Below are 21483 nucleotides of genomic sequence, written 5' to 3'. Positions count from 1 at the left end.
GGGGGGAGGGTGGGGTCAATTGGTTAACGTTTGCATGTTGGATCATAAAGCCTGACGCCTGTCATTGACAACCCATCCCCAAATACGAAGGCTTGTAAGCTGCCGGGTGGGGTGCCTGTCATTGACAACCCTTCCCCAAATACGAAGGCTTGTAAGTTGTTGTGTGTGTGTGTGTGTGTGTGTGTGTGGGGGGGGGGGGGGTCAGATGTTTAACGTTTGCGTGTTGGCCCATAAAGTCTGTCATTGAGTCAAGTAGCGTGGTTTAGATTCCTCGGTTGTACGTGTCACGGAGTTGGGTCGCCTGCCTAACCTCCTGGGTTTCCTACAAATGCTACAACCCCCTACGCGCATGCGTTATATTGAATTAAATTGAATCGTATGTTAGTCCCAAATATACCTAGTTTGTGTCGAGTGGTTTTACCTGCCCCCCCCCCCCCTTCTCTCTCTCTCCTTCTCTCTTGGCAATATCTTTTTTCGAATCAATGAATACTTCAGGTTTATACATGGTCCAGAATTCTTGCAGTTTAGTCACCTGAAAAAGTAGGCTTCTGAACTCACTTGAGTTTAGTTGTTAATTTCACTTCTAGCCTGGTAACTAAGCAACCGCATGGTATTGTATACTATTATATAAATAAGGTTCCTGGTAATAAACCTATTGTACCTGAAATGTTTTCCTGTGAATAGAATAAAACCCCTGACAAGCTAGAACCTGACTCACAGACTTGTTCCGTTCGTTCTACGATGTATACCACGGTATCTCTTGGGTACGATTGAATCGGGAATCACGTGGCTAAGTGGGTAAGACGCTGGCTCGCTAGCCTGGAGGTCGGGTGTTCGATCCCTGCATTGGCTGAGAAAGTTCATCCTGATTTTCCGGCGTGGTTTCCCCTTGTCAGTGATGCAGGACGGAGGGCCTGACAAGGACAGCTGTCTAGTCGTTCGGATGGGACGAAAAACCGAGGTCCCGTGTACACATTGGCGTGCACGTAAAAGATCCCTTGGCAGTTGGAATTCGATATAAGAGTTGGCAGTAGCGCCGCTGCCCGGGCAAAATTTCCCTCATAGCACACTGTATGGCGTATGCCCGTCTTCATTAGCCCAGGTTAGGAGCAGAACAGTAGGACTTTAAACCCCCTTTCATTTCATTTCACGATTGAATCGGATTAAAACACAGGTCCTATTTCGTTTTTATGCTTCAAAATTTCGTTTTGCTTGTCTTTACTGGTGAAGGCCACCAAGAGCATAAAAAAAAAGAAACGAAATATAGATACGGCCTTTACTGATGTTCTCTACAATCACTGACAAGGATGACATCGATGCGACTTAATGAGCCACAAATATTAACTTTTTTCCACCGACATATTATGTATTAGAAATATAAATAAAGACGTTCGACGTATTGTAGATAAAAATTATTTCCTATTTTTTGTAAATGGGTATTAAAAAGTCACCATTCTGCCCCACAGGCACTTGAGGGGATTAAAATAAAACTTCTTAGTAAGATACTATAATATATTGTCAAGCAGTAGTAAGAAGTTTTATTTTAATCCCTTCAAGTGCCTGTGTTCTGCCCGAACCAGTAACGTCTTATGTAAACAATGCACAGGCCATTGGGCCAATGATTGACGCCCCGTGATGAGACGTCACATGTTGAAGGTAGTCATCTTTTACAGAGATATAAGAAGAAATGAAATGGGGTTTAACGTCCTACTGTTCTGCTCCGAATTAGGCTAATGAAGACGAACAAACACCATCCAGTGTGCTATGAGGGACATTTTGCCCGGACAGCGGCACTACGGCCTACTCATATCGAATTGCAACTGTTAAGGGATCTTTTACGTGCACGCCAATGTGTACACGTGACCTTGGTTTTTCGGCCCATCCTAACGACTATACAACTGTCCTTGTCAGGCCTTCCGTCCTGCATCACTGACAAGGGAGAACCACGTCGGGAAATCTGGATGAACTTTCTCGGCCAAGGCAGGGATCGAACACTCGACGTCCAGGCTAGCGAGCCAACGTCTTACCCACTTAGCGACTCGCGTAATCCTCTGTGAAACAGATTGTGATGTTCGCAGCATCAGCTCTTTAATAATATTCAATAAACGCATATGGCTGAAAGGGAGATAGATGGCCGAATGGTTAACACGTGCGCGCTGTATTAAAAGGTCTGTCAATGAGCCAGCTGGTGTGGTTTCGAATCCACGGTTGTATGTGACAAGGAGTAGGGTCGCCTGTCCAACCTCGTGGGTTTTCTCCGGTTTCCCTCCATTGTGCTAAAGACCCCTATTGAAATAAAATTAAACCATATGTTAGTCCCAAAATGACCTAGTTTGTGTCGAGTGGACGTTACCCCCCCCCCCCCTCACCCCCCCCTCCCTCTCTCTCTCTGTTAACAAAATCGAAACAGTTTAAGTTAGGACAGACCAACTCATCTTTAAAATGTAATTTTTAATGTTTATTCACTCACAGTCTAATTACATACGAACTATTAAAATACCCAGAAAATAGAATAAAGATATCTTTTAAATTAGAATAAAGCCATCTTATGTCTTCAGGAAGTTTTGTAAAATAAATCCTAAATGTATATTGTATTCTAACTGCATACACAGAAAATAGAATAAAGATATCTTTTAAATTAGAATAAAGCCATCTTATGTCTTAACAGAAGTTTGGTAAAGTAAATCCTAAATGTATATTGAATTCTTTCAAAAATAGTTATAAGACTAAAGTTGTATCAAAATAGATCGGTCGATCCTTGAATCCTTAACGGAATCATAAACGAAATACGATCTATGTTTTAATCAAATTGAATGAATTGCTAATCATTGTATATATATCCGTGTGCAGATTATTTTATATATTATATATATATATAAAAGATATAAATAAAAGTTTCCATGTCGAGGTCAGTCCTATTCCATCACTTTAACACATGGATACGGTGATCTGAAATGATACAGCATTAAAATTAGCGGCTTCAGGAAATAAATCAAATCCTTATACGGCATTTAGTAATTGAACATATAATATAAAAGCACAAATATATATGGAAAACAATCAGTGGTTTTATTTCACAATACGTTTCAACAAATTCCTCTTGTCATTCCCAAGTAGTAATGATAGTATATATAATAGTAAGAAATCAAATTATACTGTCATTACTTACTTGAGAACGACAAAAAGAACTTGTTTTTATATTCAGTCAATTATTATTTCTGGTAGGGGATGTCCGAAATGAAATGTAATGGGGTTTAACGTCCTACTGTTCTCCCCCGACTGGGCTAATGAAGACGGGCATATGCCATACAGTGTGCTATGAGAGAAATTTTGCCCGGGCAGCGGTACTAGTACTACGACCTACTCTTATGTCGAATTTTAACTGTCAAGGGATCTTTTATGTGCACGCCAATGTATACACGCCAATGTTTTTCGTCACATCCGAACGACTACACAGTTGTCATTGTCAGGCCTTCGGTTCTGTACCAATCTAATTAAAATATAGATCTATATTTCGTTTCGTTTTTTATACTTTCGATGGCCTACACCAAGTGTAGTAAAGACAAGAAAAATCGAAATTTTGAACTATCAAAACGAAACGAAATTGGATCTGTGTTTTAATCAGAGATTGGTTCTGCACCACTGACAAGGGGAAACCAGGTCGGATATTCCCGACGAACTTTCTCGGGCAATGCTGGGATCGAACACGCGACCTTCAGGCTAGCGAACCTGCTTCTTACCCACCGTGGCTCTCAGGGAATGTCGGATAATATCGATAAATATTTGGAGATCTCTCAACTTCGATTTAAATTCGTCTTTACATTAATGTTCACCATTACATCAAAACTAATCCGCTTTTTTCTGATCATGCACAGTTTCCCAACCATCTTGATAAATCGACGATTTTTATTATATTGTATCAAAACTATGGAACTATTTACTTGTGTTTCTCAAACTTCACAATGTTTGGAAACTTTCAAATCAAAACTAAAATCTCATCTGTCAGAGGTGCATAAACATATTTTCCCAGGGGGTGGGGTACGCCATTATAAAATCAGCTCACTCAAAATCAATTACTACCCCCAGTTAGGTCGACATGTAGTTAGTAAGTATAGAATTATGCAATTTTTAAACGACTTATTTGAATATTGATTTGTAGGCCTCATTTTGGTTTGACTGAATGTGTAAGAGACTCCCACAAGCCGGTCCCTTTAACAGGAAAAAACGGCCCACTAGGCAAACAAGTCGGCCCCGGACTAAGCTCGGTGGAGGTGGGGGGGGGGAGCTGAACAAACCTGCACCAGGGGTGTGTACTATTTAGATGCAATGCACACAATATAAAATATATAATCCTAATTATTATTATTACTACCGCGATATATTTTAAATGATAACTTACGTAATCAATCCATCCACGGAAATCGGAGAATCCCGTGCCATGTCCCAACTGGAAGGCACACTGTGATCTCATTATCTGACCTAAAACAGATGAAAATTTTATATATTTATTTTTCATTCTAACCGCATTCTGATTAAAATACAGATCTATATATATTTCGTTTCGATGGCCTCTACTACATGAAGATCTGGCCAGTTATAGTGGGAGACCGCTTCATTGGCTAATCCCTCGCATCAAACAGATCACGGGTTATATAACAACTCTTCTAGATACTGGACAACATTATACAAACACAAACGTTACCAAGCTCCAAGTAGAGAGGTTTTCAAATCTTCAGGGAATCAATTGTATATTATGCAACTGATGTATAAGACTGAATTACAACAGTGTTCAAGTAGGGTCGCATGTCCAACCTCGTGGGTTTTCTCCGGGTCCTCCGGTTTCCTCCCACTGCTAAAGATCCCTACGCGCATGTGAATTATGGAAATAAAATTGAACCATATGTTAGTCCCGAAATGACCTAGTTTGTGTCGTGTGGACGTTAAACCCCATTTCTCTCTCTCTCTCTCTTTCAACAGAGTTCACCTTGGCGTATCTATGACAATAACAGTATCCCGTGTTTTTGCAAGCGGTAAGCACAGTCTGTGCCACGACACCCGCCACTGCTATAACCACAAAGAAATATTTGTATACTTACCCTGAACTGCTGATGTGGCTTTGTTTGTACCAACTATACCATTAAACGTACCATGGTTAAACTGATAAACTACGTCTTTCCAGCTTGCCTATAATACAACAGACAGAACGAAATGGGATGGGATTTAATGGTCTAGTGTGTTGTTCCGACTGACCTAATATAGGCGAGCATACGCCACACAGTGTGCTATCAGGGACATCTTGCCCAGATAGCCTACTTATTTCGAATTTCAACTGCCAAGGGTTCTTTTACGTATACGTCAATAGGTACACGCGACCTCTGTTTGTCGTCCCGTCCGAACTACAATACGTTGTCCCTTGTCCCCTGCACCACTGACAAGAGGGGGACCACGCCTGACAATCCCGATTAACTTTCTCGGCCATCACGGGAATGGAACACGGTATTTCCAGGCTAGCGAGCTAACGTCATACTCGCTTATCCACAGCAGCAGACAAAATGAAGCATCTTCCTAATACGCAAGTTTGATACAACAACAGAAACAAAACAGGCCGACGAAATTACTAATTAATAGGATCGAAATAACTACATTTTGGTGTGTACTGTCTATATTTAAAACCATTAAATCATATGGTAGTCTGTGTCGATTGGACGTTAACCCCCCCCCCACCCTCTCTCTCTCTCTCTCTCTCTCTCTCTCTACTTATTGTGGGCCTAGTATATACTCATAGTCTATAATTTGTTTTTGTTCATAACTTACCACTGACTCACGACTCATTTTACTAAATGTTTTCGCTTGATTCTCAAGGCTGAATTGAGTTTCGTGACTCTTATTTGCAATCACTATTGGCGCATCCTCCCCACCCCCCCTCTCTCTCTCTCTCTCTCTCTCTCTCCCTCCCTACTTATTGTGGGCTTAGTATATACTCATAGTCTATAATTTGTTTTGTTCATAACTTACCACTGACTCACGACTCATTTTACTAAATGTTTTCGCTTGATTCTCAAGGCTGAATTGAGTTTCGTGACCCTTATTTGCAATCACTATTGGCGCATCCTCCCCACAATCACCATTGGTAACGACAGCCTCCGTAACGCTCACATCATCTGGGAATTGAGGTTTGTAAGAGACTTTGATGGTGAGCTTATTTCTGAAGTCTACGTTGGCCAATCGAAGTATCTTGATGTTGCTCTTACCATCGAAGTACGCATGACCATTCTTTATGACGGCACCATAGTTGTCGTACTCTCCTGGCTCGGCTGTGTTGAAATCAATGTCGACAATTGGCTTGCATGTGGCTGGAACTAGATCAAGTTTAAAATAAGAAGAAAGCCTTTAACCCCCCCACCCCAACAAAAAACCCTTAAAAAAAAACACATTTTAATTTCTACCTCAGTTAAACCAACAATTTTCCAATTAAAGGGGAATTAGGTAATATAAAAGTTAATAAAATAAAAACCGTAAAGAGAATATGCTGACCATTTCAGTCAAATTACTTCACTCTTAGCCGAGAAAACTGAATTTCAAAACCACTGTAGCCTTGATTGTCATTGTTACCGTTGTTACGATAACAAACAAAGTCTCGATTATCAATTTTTGCGTTTAACCATCAACGGATGTTGAACAGCAGATCGGATTCAAATCCAATGAAAATCGGACAGATAAGATGGCATCGAGAGTTGATTATGGTTTTTTCATGTTAATAATTAATAATTTATATAACATTTCAGGCCTATTGAAAGACCTGCAATAGGCAGATTTAGCTCTTGTATGTTAAATGTAGTCTACCACGTGACCAGATACAATATGAGTAGGTTTCACTGTCTATATGTAATCAAATTGACAAGATATTGTCTATACCACATGACAAAATATATATATCATGTGAAAAGATACAGTATATAGCACGTTACAAGACACAGTATATAGCACGTGACAAGATGCAGTATATAGCACGTGACAAGATACAGTCTATAGCAAGTGACAAGATACAGTCTATACCACGTGCCGTGATTAGTCCATACCATGTGGTTCTCGCTATTTCATGATCTAAGTATCGTTTAATGGTCGAGAGCGAAACATTAAGTAATATATTGTAACAACAAGAGGCCCGAGTGTTTTTACAATATATTACGTAATGTCTCGCTCTCGACCATTAAACGACTTAATATACAGACACTCCGCGCGTGCATTTACAGTGAAATACGTCACGTGAGTCCAATATTTCACTAGTATAAATAATGTACGATTGGCAAGTTGCCCGTACGATTATTTGAAATAATGACACGCCAACATCAAAGGGTGACGTCACATCTCTATTTTAATTGCACATATTCACCTGAACATGAGGTTTTAGAGGCAGTATCACATCGACACAATCCAGGGTTATACGTTGTTCCCGGTGGACATGGCATTTTATGTACTCGTTGGCCATCAACCCAATCATAGTGACATGGATCATTCACTCTCGCCTTGTAATTACATACATCTAAAAATATAACAATAATTTACCAACTTAAAAAATACAAAATATAATTGACATATGGCTTTGTAAATATGTTGCCACGGAAATTAATTTATTAAATTAAAACATTAACTCAAACAAAAAGTTATTACTAATGTAGTATCATGCAGCTGGACTTTAGTGGTTTTTCCCCCACTTTTATTCCATAAGACAGTTACAGGGGGATCCGGGCCTTAACGTTTCATTCCATAAGATGGTTCCAGTGGGATCCGGACATTAAAATTTTATTCCATAAGACGGTTCGAGTGGGATCCCGGCCATAACCTTTTATTCCATAAGACGGTTCGAGTGGGATCCGGACCTTAAAATTTTATTCCATAAGACGGTTCCAGTGGGACCATAGCCTTAATCTTTTATTCCATAAGACGGTTCCAGTGGGACCATAGCCTTAATCTTTTATTCCAAAAGACGGTTGGAATTCAAAACAAGAGTAGGCCGTAGTGCCGCTGTCTGGGCACAATTTGTTTCATACGCATGCCCTTCTTCTTTAACCCAGTATAGGAGCAGAACAGTTGGACGTTAAACACATTTCATTTCGTTTCATTTAAAGTCCAATGATAAGTCTATAAAACTACCCGTCTTCATTAGCCCAGTCGAAACAGACCAATAGGGCGTTAAACTGCAAGTTCAAAATATTACTGTTGACTCACAAGACGTTACATAATCAATCACCAAAATATATCAAAGATCTCATTCGTTCATATAAATCCACAAGAACTCTTAGATTCACTAATAAACAATTTCTGTGTCAACCATCAGTGAATCTTGAAATTACAAAATGATCTTTCTCGTTCTCTGTTCCTATTTTATGGAATTCATTGCCTTACAACATTAGAACCATTGACTCCCTCGATGCATTTAAATCTCAGCTAATGACGTTTACAGACGCGATTCCATAGTTCAATAGAGAAAACTTTAGTATTATTTCGCCCCATATCATTATTATTATTATATTATTATTATTATCATTATTTCCTTCCATAAAACTAGTAAACTTACGTTCAGTGATGCCGCCTGTTCCACTTGATACGCAGGTAAGGTCTATGACACAATTATTGTAGGAGGAGTAGGAGAATCCTGTAGGGCATCTCTTTACATGGGACACGCCATTAACACATTTATAATACTGGGCACAGTTTCCTGTCGTTTTATAAGATTTCACACCAAGTGTTTTACATCGATCTAAAATAACAGAGAAATCAGTCCTATAATATTAAAAACAGTATAGAACCATTCCGATAATATCAAAAACAATACAACCAGTCACGCCGATAATATTAAAAACAGAACAGCCAGACTGATGATATTAAAAACAAAACGAATAATATTAAAAAGAGAACAGCCATACCGATAATATTAGAATTAAAAACAGAACAGTCAGACTGACAATATTTAAAACAGAACAGCCAGGCCGATAATATTAAGAACTGAACAGCCAGACCGATACTATTAAAAAGAGAACCGCCAGGCCGAAAATTTTAAAAAAGAGAGCTGCCAGGCCGATAATTTTTAAAAATAGAGCTGCCAGGCCGATACTATTAAACCTCCATATCATGTTAAGGATTCTCTTAACTTGCATTTTACTTAGAATGCAGAATATAATTCCCAAACCAAACTCATAATTATTTTTTCTTCTGATTATTTTCGTCCATTTTAATGTTCGAAAGAATAGAGCTATACACCCTTTAAATATGAAAATCAAAGAATATAGCCACACGCCCTTTAAATATGGAAACCTAAGAATAGAACGACACACCCTATAAATACCCTTTAATTATGGAAATCAAAGAATAGAGCGAAACGCCCTTTAAATAAGGAATACCAAAGACTACGCCCTTTAAATATGGAAGATAAAGAATAGAGGTACATACCCTTTAAATATGAAAACTAAAGATTACGGAAATACGGATATCAAAGAATAAAGCGAAATAATAGAGCATAACACCCTTTAAATATGGAAACCAAAGAATAGAGCGAAACACCCTTTAAATACGGAAACCAAAAAATAGAGCGATACGCCCTTTAAATATGCAAGAAAAAGAATAGAGCGATACGCCCTTTAAATATGGAAATTAAAGAATAGAGCGAAATATCCTGAAAATACAACTCACCGTTAGCACATGCTACCTTTCCAGCATAATTACACGTCAGCTTGTCTTGGTCCCAGAAAGTTCCAAATGGACATTGTTTTACGTGGAACCTCAGCAAACGTTGATTATTCTTAAATTCACATTGGATGAATTTATCACATTCCTCGTGGGGGTTGTATCCAATACCGTTCCTCATCTTACAACCGTCACATGGTCCGGGGTTGTAGGGGGTGGTTGGAGCAGGAGTAGTTGTTGTTGTCGTCGTCGTTGTTGTCGTTGTTGTTGTTGTTGTAGCTTTAAAAATAATTGAAACAATTGTGTTTGAATAGTAGTGGGGTTGGGTGGCCTGACGGTCAACGCGTGCGCGTTGCATCACAAGGTCTGTCTTTGAGTCAAGTGGCGTGGTTTCGATTCCCCACTTCTACGTGACAAGGAGTATGGTCACCAACCTCGTGGATTCTCCCCCCCCCCCGTCCTCTTGTTTTCTCCCACCATAGAGGTGAATTATTGAAATACAATTGAACCATGTGGTAGTCCCGAAATGAACTAGTTTGTGCAGAATGGACGTTAACACCCCCCCCCTCTCTCTCTCTCTCTCCCTAACAAATTTGACGCCCATTTGTTTTAATCGGTTATGGAATTTAACACTAACGCCAAACCAGTTTAATATTTAGGGATATTGTTTTAGCCAATAAATAAACCACGTTGTTCGTCTGTGCCATGTTTAGTTAAAATTTTAAAAAGTTAATATTTGGAACTAAAATAGTGCTGGAAAGAGCAATTATGTACTTTTTGTTCCTAAATTAGCCCTTGTCCTGAATAAATTCGCGGCAGAATCTTTAACAGATGTTTTAAAAGCACAGGATCGGGACCAAATTAACAATAAACATCGTGAGCATTATTTCAGGACCGAATTAACAATAAGCATCGTGAGCACTATATCAGGACCAAATTAACAATAAGCATCATCGAATTAACAATAAGCATCACGAGCATTACATCAGGACCGAATTAACGATAAGCATCATGAGCATTATTTCATGGCTGAATTAAAAATAGGCATTGTGAACATTATTTCATGGCTGAATTAACAATAAGCATCGTGAGCATTATTCCAGGACCAAATTAACAATAAGTATCGTGGGCATTACATCAGGATCGAATTAACAATAAGCACCATGAACATTATCTCAGGACCAAATTAACAATAAGCATCATTATCATTATCTCAGGACCGAATTAACAATAAGTATCACGAGCATTATACCAGGACCAAATTAACAATAAGCATAATGAACATTATTTCAAATCCAACGTAAAAGCAGATTAAACTTACTTGGACACATTTTTAAGTTGGCAACTATTGCAGCAAGGTCATCGAAGTCTTCAATTTCAAAAGATTGTTCCGGCTTGGACGCGATTCCATCCAATTCTGTTGTGTCTATTTTTGTGCCGACACCAATAGCAAACATATTGATATTCAAGTCCTTGGCAAGTTCCGCTTGTCTTTGTGTTTCTTCCTGGTCTTTAGATGCTCCATCTAAAATACAAAAACAAAACAACCTAATCAAACAACAACAACAACAATTCATTGCTCAATATTTACAATACGAAGTATTTGCAAGGAAGCTATCACCCGTGATTTGAACAATTAAAGATACAATATGGGAGATTAGATAAAGAGCTGGTAGTTCTCACTATAATAGTTAAAAACTAGATAATGTAAAGACAATTTGCTGAAAATTTCAGTCAAATTGATGCACAACGAACCGAGAATTTGGCGATTGAAATTTCGGCCTAGCCTAGATGATTATTACTAAAGTCGGTACGATAAAAAACATAGATAGTCTCGATTATCTATTTTTATGATTAAATCATGAATGAAAGTTGAACTGCAAATCGGATCCTAATCCAGTAAATATCGCAAGCTAGCGATGACATCGAGAGTTGATTATGGTCTGGAGAAGTTAATTGATGTCTAATTAATAGTTCATAATAACATTCAGGCCTAAAGAAAGGCCTGCAATAATCAGATTTAGCTCTTGCATAATGTATGTTCAAGTAAATAGTTACATACTGTATGGTTCTGGAATAAGGTGTTTAACAAGCTATCGTGGCTTAATGGTAAATGGAAGAAAAGGTATAAAAGTATATATATTTATTTATATATATATATATATATATATATATATATATATATATATATATATATATATATATATATATATATATATATATATATAACAATCAATTTTCGGAGGACGTGGAATCGTCGAGAGATGATCTTCCACACTTTAGAAGTTTGGTTTCGAATCCCCGGTCGTACGTGACAAGGAGTAGGGTCGCCTGTCCAACCTCGTGGGTTTTCTCCGGGTCCTCCGGTTTCCTCCCACTGCTAAAGACCCTTACGCGCAAGCGAATTATTGTAATAAAATTAAACCATATGTTAGTCCCGAAATGACCTAGTTTGTGTCGAGTGGACGTTAAACCCCATTTCTCTCTCTCTCACACACTTTGGAAGTCCAATACAAACTTCAGTCAGACCATGAGCAACCATTAGAATGAAATTGTCTAGATTCTAGAAAGCCAGCCACCCCGGCTCAGAACCAAACGTTTGATAATACTTGGTATCCTTTTGGGCTTAACAAATTGATTTTTTGTTTTTGCTACACCAATTTGTTTTTGTTAAAGTCTACTTTACCTGTAATCACTATACCAATACGTGGCGTGTCTTCACGAGTTCGTAACAACTGCGCCATCTTTGCAATCCCCAGATCAGTTCTGGTGCCATCCTGTGGATGAACCAGATCACCGATTTTACTCTCCAGGTCTTCAACATCTCGAGACAGTGGGATAACATCGCCAATATCAGAACTATACACAACCACGCCGAATTGAAAATCGGTTGTGTCCTCTGCCAGCTTGGCAACAAAATGTTTCAACGAATTTCTCACTTTTTCGAAATCGTCTGGGTCGATACTATCTGAACCATCAACAACCGCCACAATGTCCAGCTTACACACAACATCTTCGGCTGTAATATAGTTATAGAATAATATCGGTTAAAGATGCATGATGTATGGTTCGGATAAAGCGACGGTGCTTCTTGTTATTATAGTTCAAAAGTAGATAATGAAAAATGAATATGTTGAAAATTTCATCCAAAGTTATGATAGTTTGAAGGTTTGACAAGTAGCCCCGATCGCCAAGTACCATTTTATCGTTAAGTAATTCACCCCCATCCCTCTTCACCCAATAGCACACTGCATGGCATGCATACACGTTATCATTAGTACAAGACGCTAAACCCTATCGTACGTTCGTTGCTTAACGTCCGCTTCCACCCAGGGTGATATCGCAGACAATTTTTTTTAAAACCCCATTTCATTTGATTTCTTTTATAGTCTTACCTGAAAGAGTTGTATGGTAGGATATCAAGGCCAACACGGTTAGTAAAATAAACTCCTTCATCTTGACTGAAAGTAAGCAAACAGGCTAGTGAAGTTTTATAAGGTTCTAATGATGACGTTATTAAGGATTGTTGAACCCTATTTTGTTGTGGCTCGGTGTTCAGTTCCATATTAATGCCCGGAAGACAATAGTGCATTGCTCTACGGTCTGTCGGACGGTTTTCTCAAATTGCCAACAGAATGAAAAAGTATTGGAAAAACGGCAATGAAAATTAAACATTTTAAGTACCAACACAACAAGGCAATTAATTCCGTGTTCTAATTAGCGATTAATAAAATATTATTCAATCGCTAAATGCTATTATAACTATATTTTACAATTACCAAACGCTGTTAGGCCAAATTGAATTTCTATTCTTTCGAACAACATAATTATTAAGTATTCCGACTCCGATTTCTTCACGAAAGTAAAATATTCTAAAAACAAAACGTACTTTCTTTTTCTTCTAGAATATTTTCAAATAGCTTTTAAATTTGAACATAGCATGACACACAATAAAGAACTAAAAACTAAACTGGTAAATATATAATCAGCAGATTAATCACAGTCCATTCATTCAGGGGTTGGGTGGGGTTGCCTCAGGTGGTCTTGGGGTGTCAAGCTTCGACCTCTAGTTGGTCGGCCATCTCTGGCTTACGGTCGTGATTTCAATCCCTGGTATGAGACTGTGGGCCTTCTCAACCTCGAGGGTTTACTCCGGGTACTCTGGTGTCCTCCCACAGGAAAGACATTGAGTGGTCTAGTAGAGTGACACAGTTCGACCTCTAGCTGGTCGGCCACCTCTCTGGCTTACGGTCGTGGTTTCAATGTGGTTTGTGCGCCTTCCCAACCTTGTGGATTTACTTCGGGTATTCCGGTTTCCCCCCACTGGAAAGACCCCTGCATGTTCGCTAAGACAATAAAATAAGGCATCTTGTCTGTGGGAACGTTAAACACTAATAGAAAAAAAACAACAATCCATTCAATGAGGCTAACAATAATTAAACATGAAACCAAATGGTCTCTGATTCGACCTCGGTCTCGACCGAAATAATTCTTTCGGGATTTGCCTGTTTATGTTAATAAATGTCTAAATAATAATGTATTAGCCTATAACAGTTCCAGCTAATACTACCTACATTAGCAAGATGTTGCTCTTACAGAATACACCTTTACAGATATATCAATGAAATACTATAAAATATTCTTACCTCTGTTGGTGTCCAGGTAATGATCCGATTCTAGATAAACTCAAGTTGCTTCAATCACTATTTATATATAATACTATCCTGTTATAAATCAACCGAGCTAAATAAAAAAATATATAAAATCACATAAAATATATGGTTCTCCAACAAATATGTTTGCCATGCATTCCGAAGTTTGTGTTTATTTTTTTAAATTCAAAAAGATTAGAGTCATATATTTTAATTAAATCGACAAGCCACGTTTTCCCGCTCTTTAATTTTATGTTTGATCAACGTTTGATAAAAAATAGATCCTGGTTTTGTGTATTTTTTAAAATTTTTTACAGGGACATAAAATTCAAAGTTAATAATTGTGTAATAAAAAAAACAAACAAATCGAACATTTTGTTTATGTCTTAGAACAGAAAATAAAGAGACAATCAATGAGAGAGAGAGAGAGAGAGAGAGAGAGAGAAAGAGAGAGAGAGTCTTCATTAGCCCAGTCGGAGCAGAACAGTAAAGAGAAAATAGAACACACGCCAGTTGACTCAATGACAGATCTAATGATACAACGCGCACACGCTAACCATTCGGCCATCCACCCCCCCCCCCCCAGAGAGAGAGAGAGAGAGAGAGAGAGACTTGTGTAACGGGAGAGAGAGTCTTCATTAGCCCAGTCGGAGCAGAACAGTAAAGAGAGAATCGAACCTATGCCAGTTGACTCAATGACAGACCTAATGATACAACGTGCATACACTAACCATTCGGCCATCCAACCCCCGAGGTGTGGAAGGGTATCGCTGCCAATATTAAATGCTCTGCTAAAATGTCTTTTCTATTGATTACATGTAAAAGTACAATGTACAAAGTCTTAACACCGGTAATGATAAAGTCAAATTACCTCTTAAGACCAAAGTTAAATGTAAAACGTCAAATGCAATGTGTCAAATGTCAAATGTTTTATTGCAAAATGCTGTTGTGGCGTTTCTACTTTTGACATTTCCCTCATCACATTTTACATTTGCGTTCTGCCGCATTTCATTTTCCTTCGCGCTTTCTACATAACATCTTACGCAGAGCACCAAGTTTGATATGCAAATATAGATTATCACGTGACTTAAAAAATACGGAAACGAGGCCGAGATCAATATGACACACTATAAGCCAGCACACTATAAGATATTTACATTGTCTGCGATATCATCTCGGTGAAAGCGGACGTTAAATAAAGCTATTTCACACACACAAGATATTTACCCCACGATATTGAGGCAATCAACATGGCAACCTATAAGAAATTCATAGGACGACCTTGCCTGCAATAAAATCATGTGATTGGTATAGTTAATCCGAGCCTTTGGCAAATAACATAAATTGACAGTATAGTCTATATTTAACAACTAGGTTACTGTCGGACAGCGACACATTTCTTTCGACAAAACATGGAAGACTTTTCTTTCTCTAAAGTACGTAATTATGAATGTGCCAGAAAATAACCGATAGATTCAAAGAGCCATAGAAACATACTTTCCAGTGATGTATAACACGATAACTGGAATTTCGTATTAAGACCCATATCTTTGACACTTTAAACCCTCGGCACCGACCCCACACCCTCTCTCTAAATTTTAGTACAGGCTAATTAACTGTAATCCATTTTTTTTAAAAAAGTATAATTATTGTACCCAACAAATAATGAATATACATGTAGGCTACTTAAAGAGAGGAAAGAGTATACATTAACGTGCTTTTCACTGATATGTAACATGATATCGTGAATATCGTATTATGACTCGTATTTTGACATTGCATACCCTTCCCCTATCCGTAATCATGGTGATATAGTTTAGTACCATCCAAATTTGATCGTTATTTCTTATAGTGTGCCAGGTTGATTTCCCTTTATCGTGTGCTGACTTAAAGTTGCCAGGTTGATCCCGGCCTCGTTTCCGTATATGTTAATAAGTCACGTGATATCCTACATTTGCATATCATCGTTAGTGTTCAGCGTAAGATGCTATGTAGAAAGCGTGAAGATCAAATGAAATGCGGCAGAACCCAAATGTAAAATGTAATGAGGGAAATGTAAAATGTAGACACGCCCCAAAAAAAAGCATTTTCCAATCAAACATTTGTCATTTGACACATTACATTTGACGTTTTACATTTAACTTTGGCCTTAGAGGTATTTTGACTTCATCATTGCCGGTTTTTGGACATTGTACTTATAACATATAATCAATGGAAAAGACATTTTAGCAGAGCATTAATATTGGCAGCGATACCCTTCCATACCGAGGGAGAGAGAGAGAGAGAGACAGAGAGAGAGAGACTTGTGTAACGTTGTGTAAGAAACGGTGGAGGGGGGGGGGGGTCATTAGTGTTTATTATGCCGAATAAAGTACCTACAAGAAAACCGCTCAACACCAAAGGAAATTTCAGACAGACGTTTTATATATTTACCTATACATAACATGCTCACGAAATACAAATACAGGTGCTCGGTGCAACACGTGACAATCTACGTCACCTGGGTATATATTTTAAGGAAATATGTAAGATTTATAAGCCAGACATATAGGAATAAAGCTCTGAATCTTTATTTGAGGGTATCGTGTTGATATATTGCAGTATTGTCACATTATAAGGACATCAAAAGATTCATTGTGTAACTTTATGAATTTAATATTGACTTAAAAATTCTGTCTGAGACCACCAGGAGACCTAAGTACTTAGTGATAAGGACGAGTCAAATAATCGATTTATGATTTTAACATTAGAAAAACCCATTAACCGTTTTATACGGGTACAAACAAATAAAGACACGTGGTAGAAATCAAGAGATTCGCGATATCTGAATGGCAGGAAGGAGTGGGGGGGGGGGGTGTATCGCGTTCGCTTTAGACATTGAGTCATCAGGTGGGCTTTAGTTGATAATAGTGACAAGGAGTAGAGAGAAAGAGAGAAATGAGGTTTTTAACGTCCACTCGACACAAACTAGGTTATTTCGGGACAGCCCCCATGCCACTTACTCATACCCGTCAGTCAATGGTCACCCGAGTCACGCCCATTACCTGAGACATACCCGTCCCCCAATGGTTTTACGTGGTTCATTTTTATTTCAACAATTCGCTTGCGCGTAAGGGTCATTAGCAAGGGGAGGAAAAACGGGGACACGGGAAGAATCACGATTTTGGACGTACAAGCGGTGGATCGAAACTACACCATGCGACTCAATGAGAGACCCTGTGCTTTCACGCGCACGCGTTAAACCACTAGACAACCTAACCCTAAAAACAACAAGGAATAGCGGTTTTCTCTGGGTCCCACAGTTTTCTCATACTGCTAGTCCCAAAATGTCATGTGTTGCGTTTTCGCCTTAATGCTCCCTGGTCCCTAGGCTCGTCTCCGCCTTAAAGCGCACAGATCAAAAGAATAACAGAACCAATGATAAAGTCGCCGAATGGATTAACGTGGGTTGGATAGCTGAATGGTTAGCGTGCGCGCGCTGTATCATAAAGTCTGTCATTGAGTCGACTGGCGTGGTTTCGAATCCCCGGTTGTACGTGGCAAGGAGTAGGATCGCCTGTCCAACCTTGTGGGTTTTCTCCGGGTCCTCCGGTCTCCTCCCACTGCTAAAGACCCCTACGCGCAAGCGAATTATCGAAATAAAATTAAACCATATGTTAGTCCCGAAATGACCTAGTTTAAGTCGAGTGGACGTTAAACCCCATCTCTCTCTCTCTCTCTCTCTCTCTCTCTCTCTCTCTCTGTCATTGAATCAACTCCCAGTGACAAGGAGAAGGCTCGACTGTCCAACCTCGTGGAGTTTCTCCGGTTCCCCCGCTTTAATCCTTCTGAAGGGTTACACCACAGGGCAATGTATAGTGGGTTTTATAAATTATTAGAAGTCAGTATGGGTGAACGTCGGATGGTCTTCGGGTGAACCTCTGGTGATCTTAGGCTGAAGAGTGAGTCTTGGATGAACCTCTGGAAACAGGTGATCGTCGAGTGAAGAGTGAGTCTTAGGCAAGTCTCAGGTAAAGGGTGATTAGTCTTGGGGGAGTTTCGAGAAACGGTTGATGTTCCGGTGACGAATGAGTCTTTAATGAACCGCGGGAAACAGGCGATCTTCGGGTTAAGATTGAGTCTTGAATGCACCGTCGAAAACGGCCGATCTGCGGGCAAAGAGTGAGTCTTGAATGAACCTCTAGATATTGCCGTCTTGGGGTGAAGAGTGATTCTTATATGAGTCTGGGGTACCGGTGATATTTCGGTAGAAGATTGAATCTCGATTCGAGCTTCGGGCGCCAGGTGAGCTTCGGCAGCCAGGTAATCTTCGGGGGACGAGTAAACCTTGTGTAAACAATTGAGTAACGGGTGACCTTTGGGTGTCGGGTATGAGTAAGTTTCATGGGTTGTCCCTTATTTTATTGACAACAAATTTTATGATTCTCACGAGTCACCGGTAAAACAATTAGTGTAGACATATTTCCGAATATTCATTATCATTAAGGTCTTGCTACCAATTTAATTATTCTGTGATATAATTTCTAATAATAGGTTAAGAATACTCTACTAAGCTACGAGATGTGCGGTGCAGCTTTTTACTTCCAAGTATACTCGCAAAATTTAGGCCTATTCATACTTTTAGCCTAAATAAACATCGGCAATCAAAAGTCATTAAAATTCATTAAAATAAAAGCACAGGATAGCCTAAAAACTGCCAATGAATCCGAGCTATCAAACGAGAATGGGACCCAATTTATATGGCTAATTCTCAAATAAAATGAAATGGAGTTTAACGTCCTACTGTTCTGCTCCGAACTTGGCTAATGAAGACGGCCCAAATGAATAAGACTACAAACCACCACTGCCCACTTAAAATAGACCTTATATATAATGCAAACATACCGATAACTGTTGGATTTCCCTTTAGCACCCTTTGACCGGGAAAAACTGGAAGACTTGTGTATGCATTCAAACACTAAACTCTAAAGACTGGATGGCCTGCGCTAATTATACGTCACTCTCTTTCTGTCTTGCATATAGAGACGTGACGTAGGAACACGCATGACGTCATTTAGATCATGTTATCCAGTCTAATTCAAACACCTATATTTTGGAAACGCGACTAGCCAACAGTTGCGCTTATATGTTACATGTAATGACTCAAGAAGCAAACATCCCCATTTTAGACTGCTACATAAGCACACGGAGAGAGAGAAATGGGGTTTAACGTCCAATCGACACAAACTCGGTCATTATTGCTTCTATGGGATTGTTATATCTTGGTGCGAATGCATTCACTCAGCCTTTCATATTAGAGTTACATTTGTTTTAGTTTAGTAAGCTAGAGAGAGAGAAATGGGGTTTAACGCCCACTCGACACAAACTAGGTCATTTCCGGACTAACACATGTCTCAATTGTATTAAATTAATTCTCTTGCGCGTAAGGATCTTTAGCAGTTGGAGGAAACCGGGGGACCCGGCGAAAACCCACGAGGATGGAAAGGCGACCCTACTCCTTGTCACGTACAACCGGGGAATCGAAACCCACCCTAGTTGACTCAATGACAGACCTTTTGATCAAACGCACACGCGTATGCGGTCCAACGGTAAGTCTTGTTTCCATGGGGTAGCTATATCTTGGTGCGAATGCATTCGCTCATCCTTTCATATTAGAGTTACGGTACATTTGTTTTAGTTTAGTAAGCTTACGCGAAATATTTTATTTATTTGAATAATATCCTCAAGTGACGAAAGAAATGCATATCTTTATCATAGTTTTGCATTCAGAAAACCAGATGAGAAGCCAACCAATATTCAGAAAATGGCTATTAGATACGGACGAAGCATATAGTCTTTCTTTTGTAAACACTGAACCACGGTGGCTAAGTGAGTAGGACAATGGCTCTCTAACTTTGAGGTTCAGTGTTCGATCCATGTGTTGACCGAGAAAGTTAATCGATATATTCCGGCGTGGTTCCGCCTTTTCAGTGGTGCAGTATGGAAGGCCTGGCATGGGACAACACATAACAACACATAATCGTTCGGATAGGATGGAAAACTGAGGTCCCGTGTATACATTGGCGTGCTCGTAAAAGAACCCTTGACAATTGAAATTCGATATAAATAGGCCGTAGCGCCGCTGTCCGGGCAAAATTTGCCCCATAGCACTAGCACACTGTATGACGTATGTCCGTCTTCATTAACCCAGTCGGACCAGAACAATAGGACGTTAAGCCCCATTTCATTTCATTTCACATTCCTTTCGTTTTCCCTTCTCATTTCCCTTCTCGTTCCATTCTCATTACTTTCTCTTTCCACATTCATTCCATTCCCATTCCTTTCTCTTTCCATTCTCTTTCCACATTCATTCCAGCCCCATTCCTTTCTCTTTCCATTCTCTTTCCACATTCATTCCTTTCTATTTCCATTCCCATTTCTTTCTCTTTCCATTCCCATTCCCTACCTTCGAATGTTTAGTAATGTTGAGTGTGACTCGACTGAGTAGTCGTGCGATTGACTGGGTGGTTGTGGTGATGGTGGTTGTGGTGATGAACGAATATTCTTTAGATCATAAGGTCTGTCATCGAATCAAGTGGTGTGGTTTCCATCCCAAGCTTTTACGTGACCAGGAGTGGAGTCGCCTGTCAGATCTCATGGGGTTTTCTCCGGGTAGCATGGTTTCTTTCCACAGCTAAAAACTCTTATTATTAAAAATAAATAAAAAAACATAGCAACATGTCATAATGATAATAATAATAATAACTAGACCTGATTTCACTGTAAAGCTTTAAGTGACGTCATGTCTCGTACCAATAAATATCCCAAAATATCAGAGCTTTGTTCAAGAAAGAACAGTTTTCGTGCCTGTCAGGAATCTCAAAGAAAGAAGAAAGTTATTCCTTTACACTGCAACTTGATGCTTATTTTCTCTCTAATTTAAATTATGTTATTTTTATTGACATTTAAATTATAGTGTTGCAATTTCCTTTTATTGTCATGACTACTAAAATCATGAGAATAGACACATTAATATTCAAAATAGTTGCATATTTAAATATAAGAAACCCAGTAATGACGGTTGCGTCAGGTCGCGGACCTCTTGCGACAGGTGTCAAGTTCGTTAACGCTATTTGTTGTGATATAAATAACATTGATCTAATAGTAA

The 21483-nt window shown here is 39.0% G+C and overlaps 1 protein-coding gene across 2 annotated transcripts; it reads right to left on the bottom strand.

The window, feature by feature from the left end:
• Nucleotides 1-2436: 2436 nt before the first annotated feature.
• Nucleotides 2437-21243, bottom strand: LOC126824926 (protein PIF). 2 transcript variants are annotated; one of them, XM_050554379.2, is made up of 12 exons: nucleotides 21087-21243; nucleotides 14331-14427; nucleotides 13080-13145; nucleotides 12371-12703; nucleotides 11006-11209; nucleotides 9691-9963; nucleotides 8579-8761; nucleotides 7394-7543; nucleotides 6016-6359; nucleotides 5097-5184; nucleotides 4400-4479; nucleotides 2437-2949 (listed from the first exon to the last, which is right to left on the bottom strand). In XM_050554379.2, exons 3-12 carry the CDS (start codon nucleotides 13138-13140, stop codon nucleotides 2929-2931), a joined length of 1737 nt encoding a protein of 578 aa, XP_050410336.2. In that variant the 5' UTR covers nucleotides 13141-13145; nucleotides 14331-14427; nucleotides 21087-21243; the 3' UTR covers nucleotides 2437-2928. The 2 variants fall into 2 exon arrangements, with proteins under 2 accessions (XP_050410336.2, XP_050410337.2); XM_050554380.2 differs by lacking the exon at nucleotides 21087-21243 and adding an exon at nucleotides 20782-20983.
• Nucleotides 21244-21483: the final 240 nt, after the last annotated feature.

The sequence above is a fragment of the Patella vulgata genome, chromosome 6 (assembly GCF_932274485.2).
Source record: "Patella vulgata chromosome 6, xgPatVulg1.2, whole genome shotgun sequence".
Taxonomy (NCBI): domain Eukaryota; kingdom Metazoa; phylum Mollusca; class Gastropoda; family Patellidae; genus Patella; species Patella vulgata.
Note: the sequence above shows the minus strand (reverse complement) of the source record. Positions and strands in the feature narration are given on the sequence as shown.

Excerpts from the sequence above, each read along its gene's own strand:
- LOC126824926 (XM_050554379.2), bottom strand. The coding sequence starts at position 13,140 with ATGAAGGAGTTTATTTTACTAACCGTGTTGGCCTTGATATCCTACCAT. Across the intron at positions 9,964-11,005 it reads CAACTTAAAAATGTGTCCAA|CTACAACAACAACAACAACG; the intron begins GTAAGTTTAATC and ends TTATTTTTAAAG. Across the intron at positions 4,480-5,096 it reads AGCCACATCAGCAGTTCAGG|GTCAGATAATGAGATCACAG; the intron begins GTAAGTATACAA and ends CATCTGTTTTAG.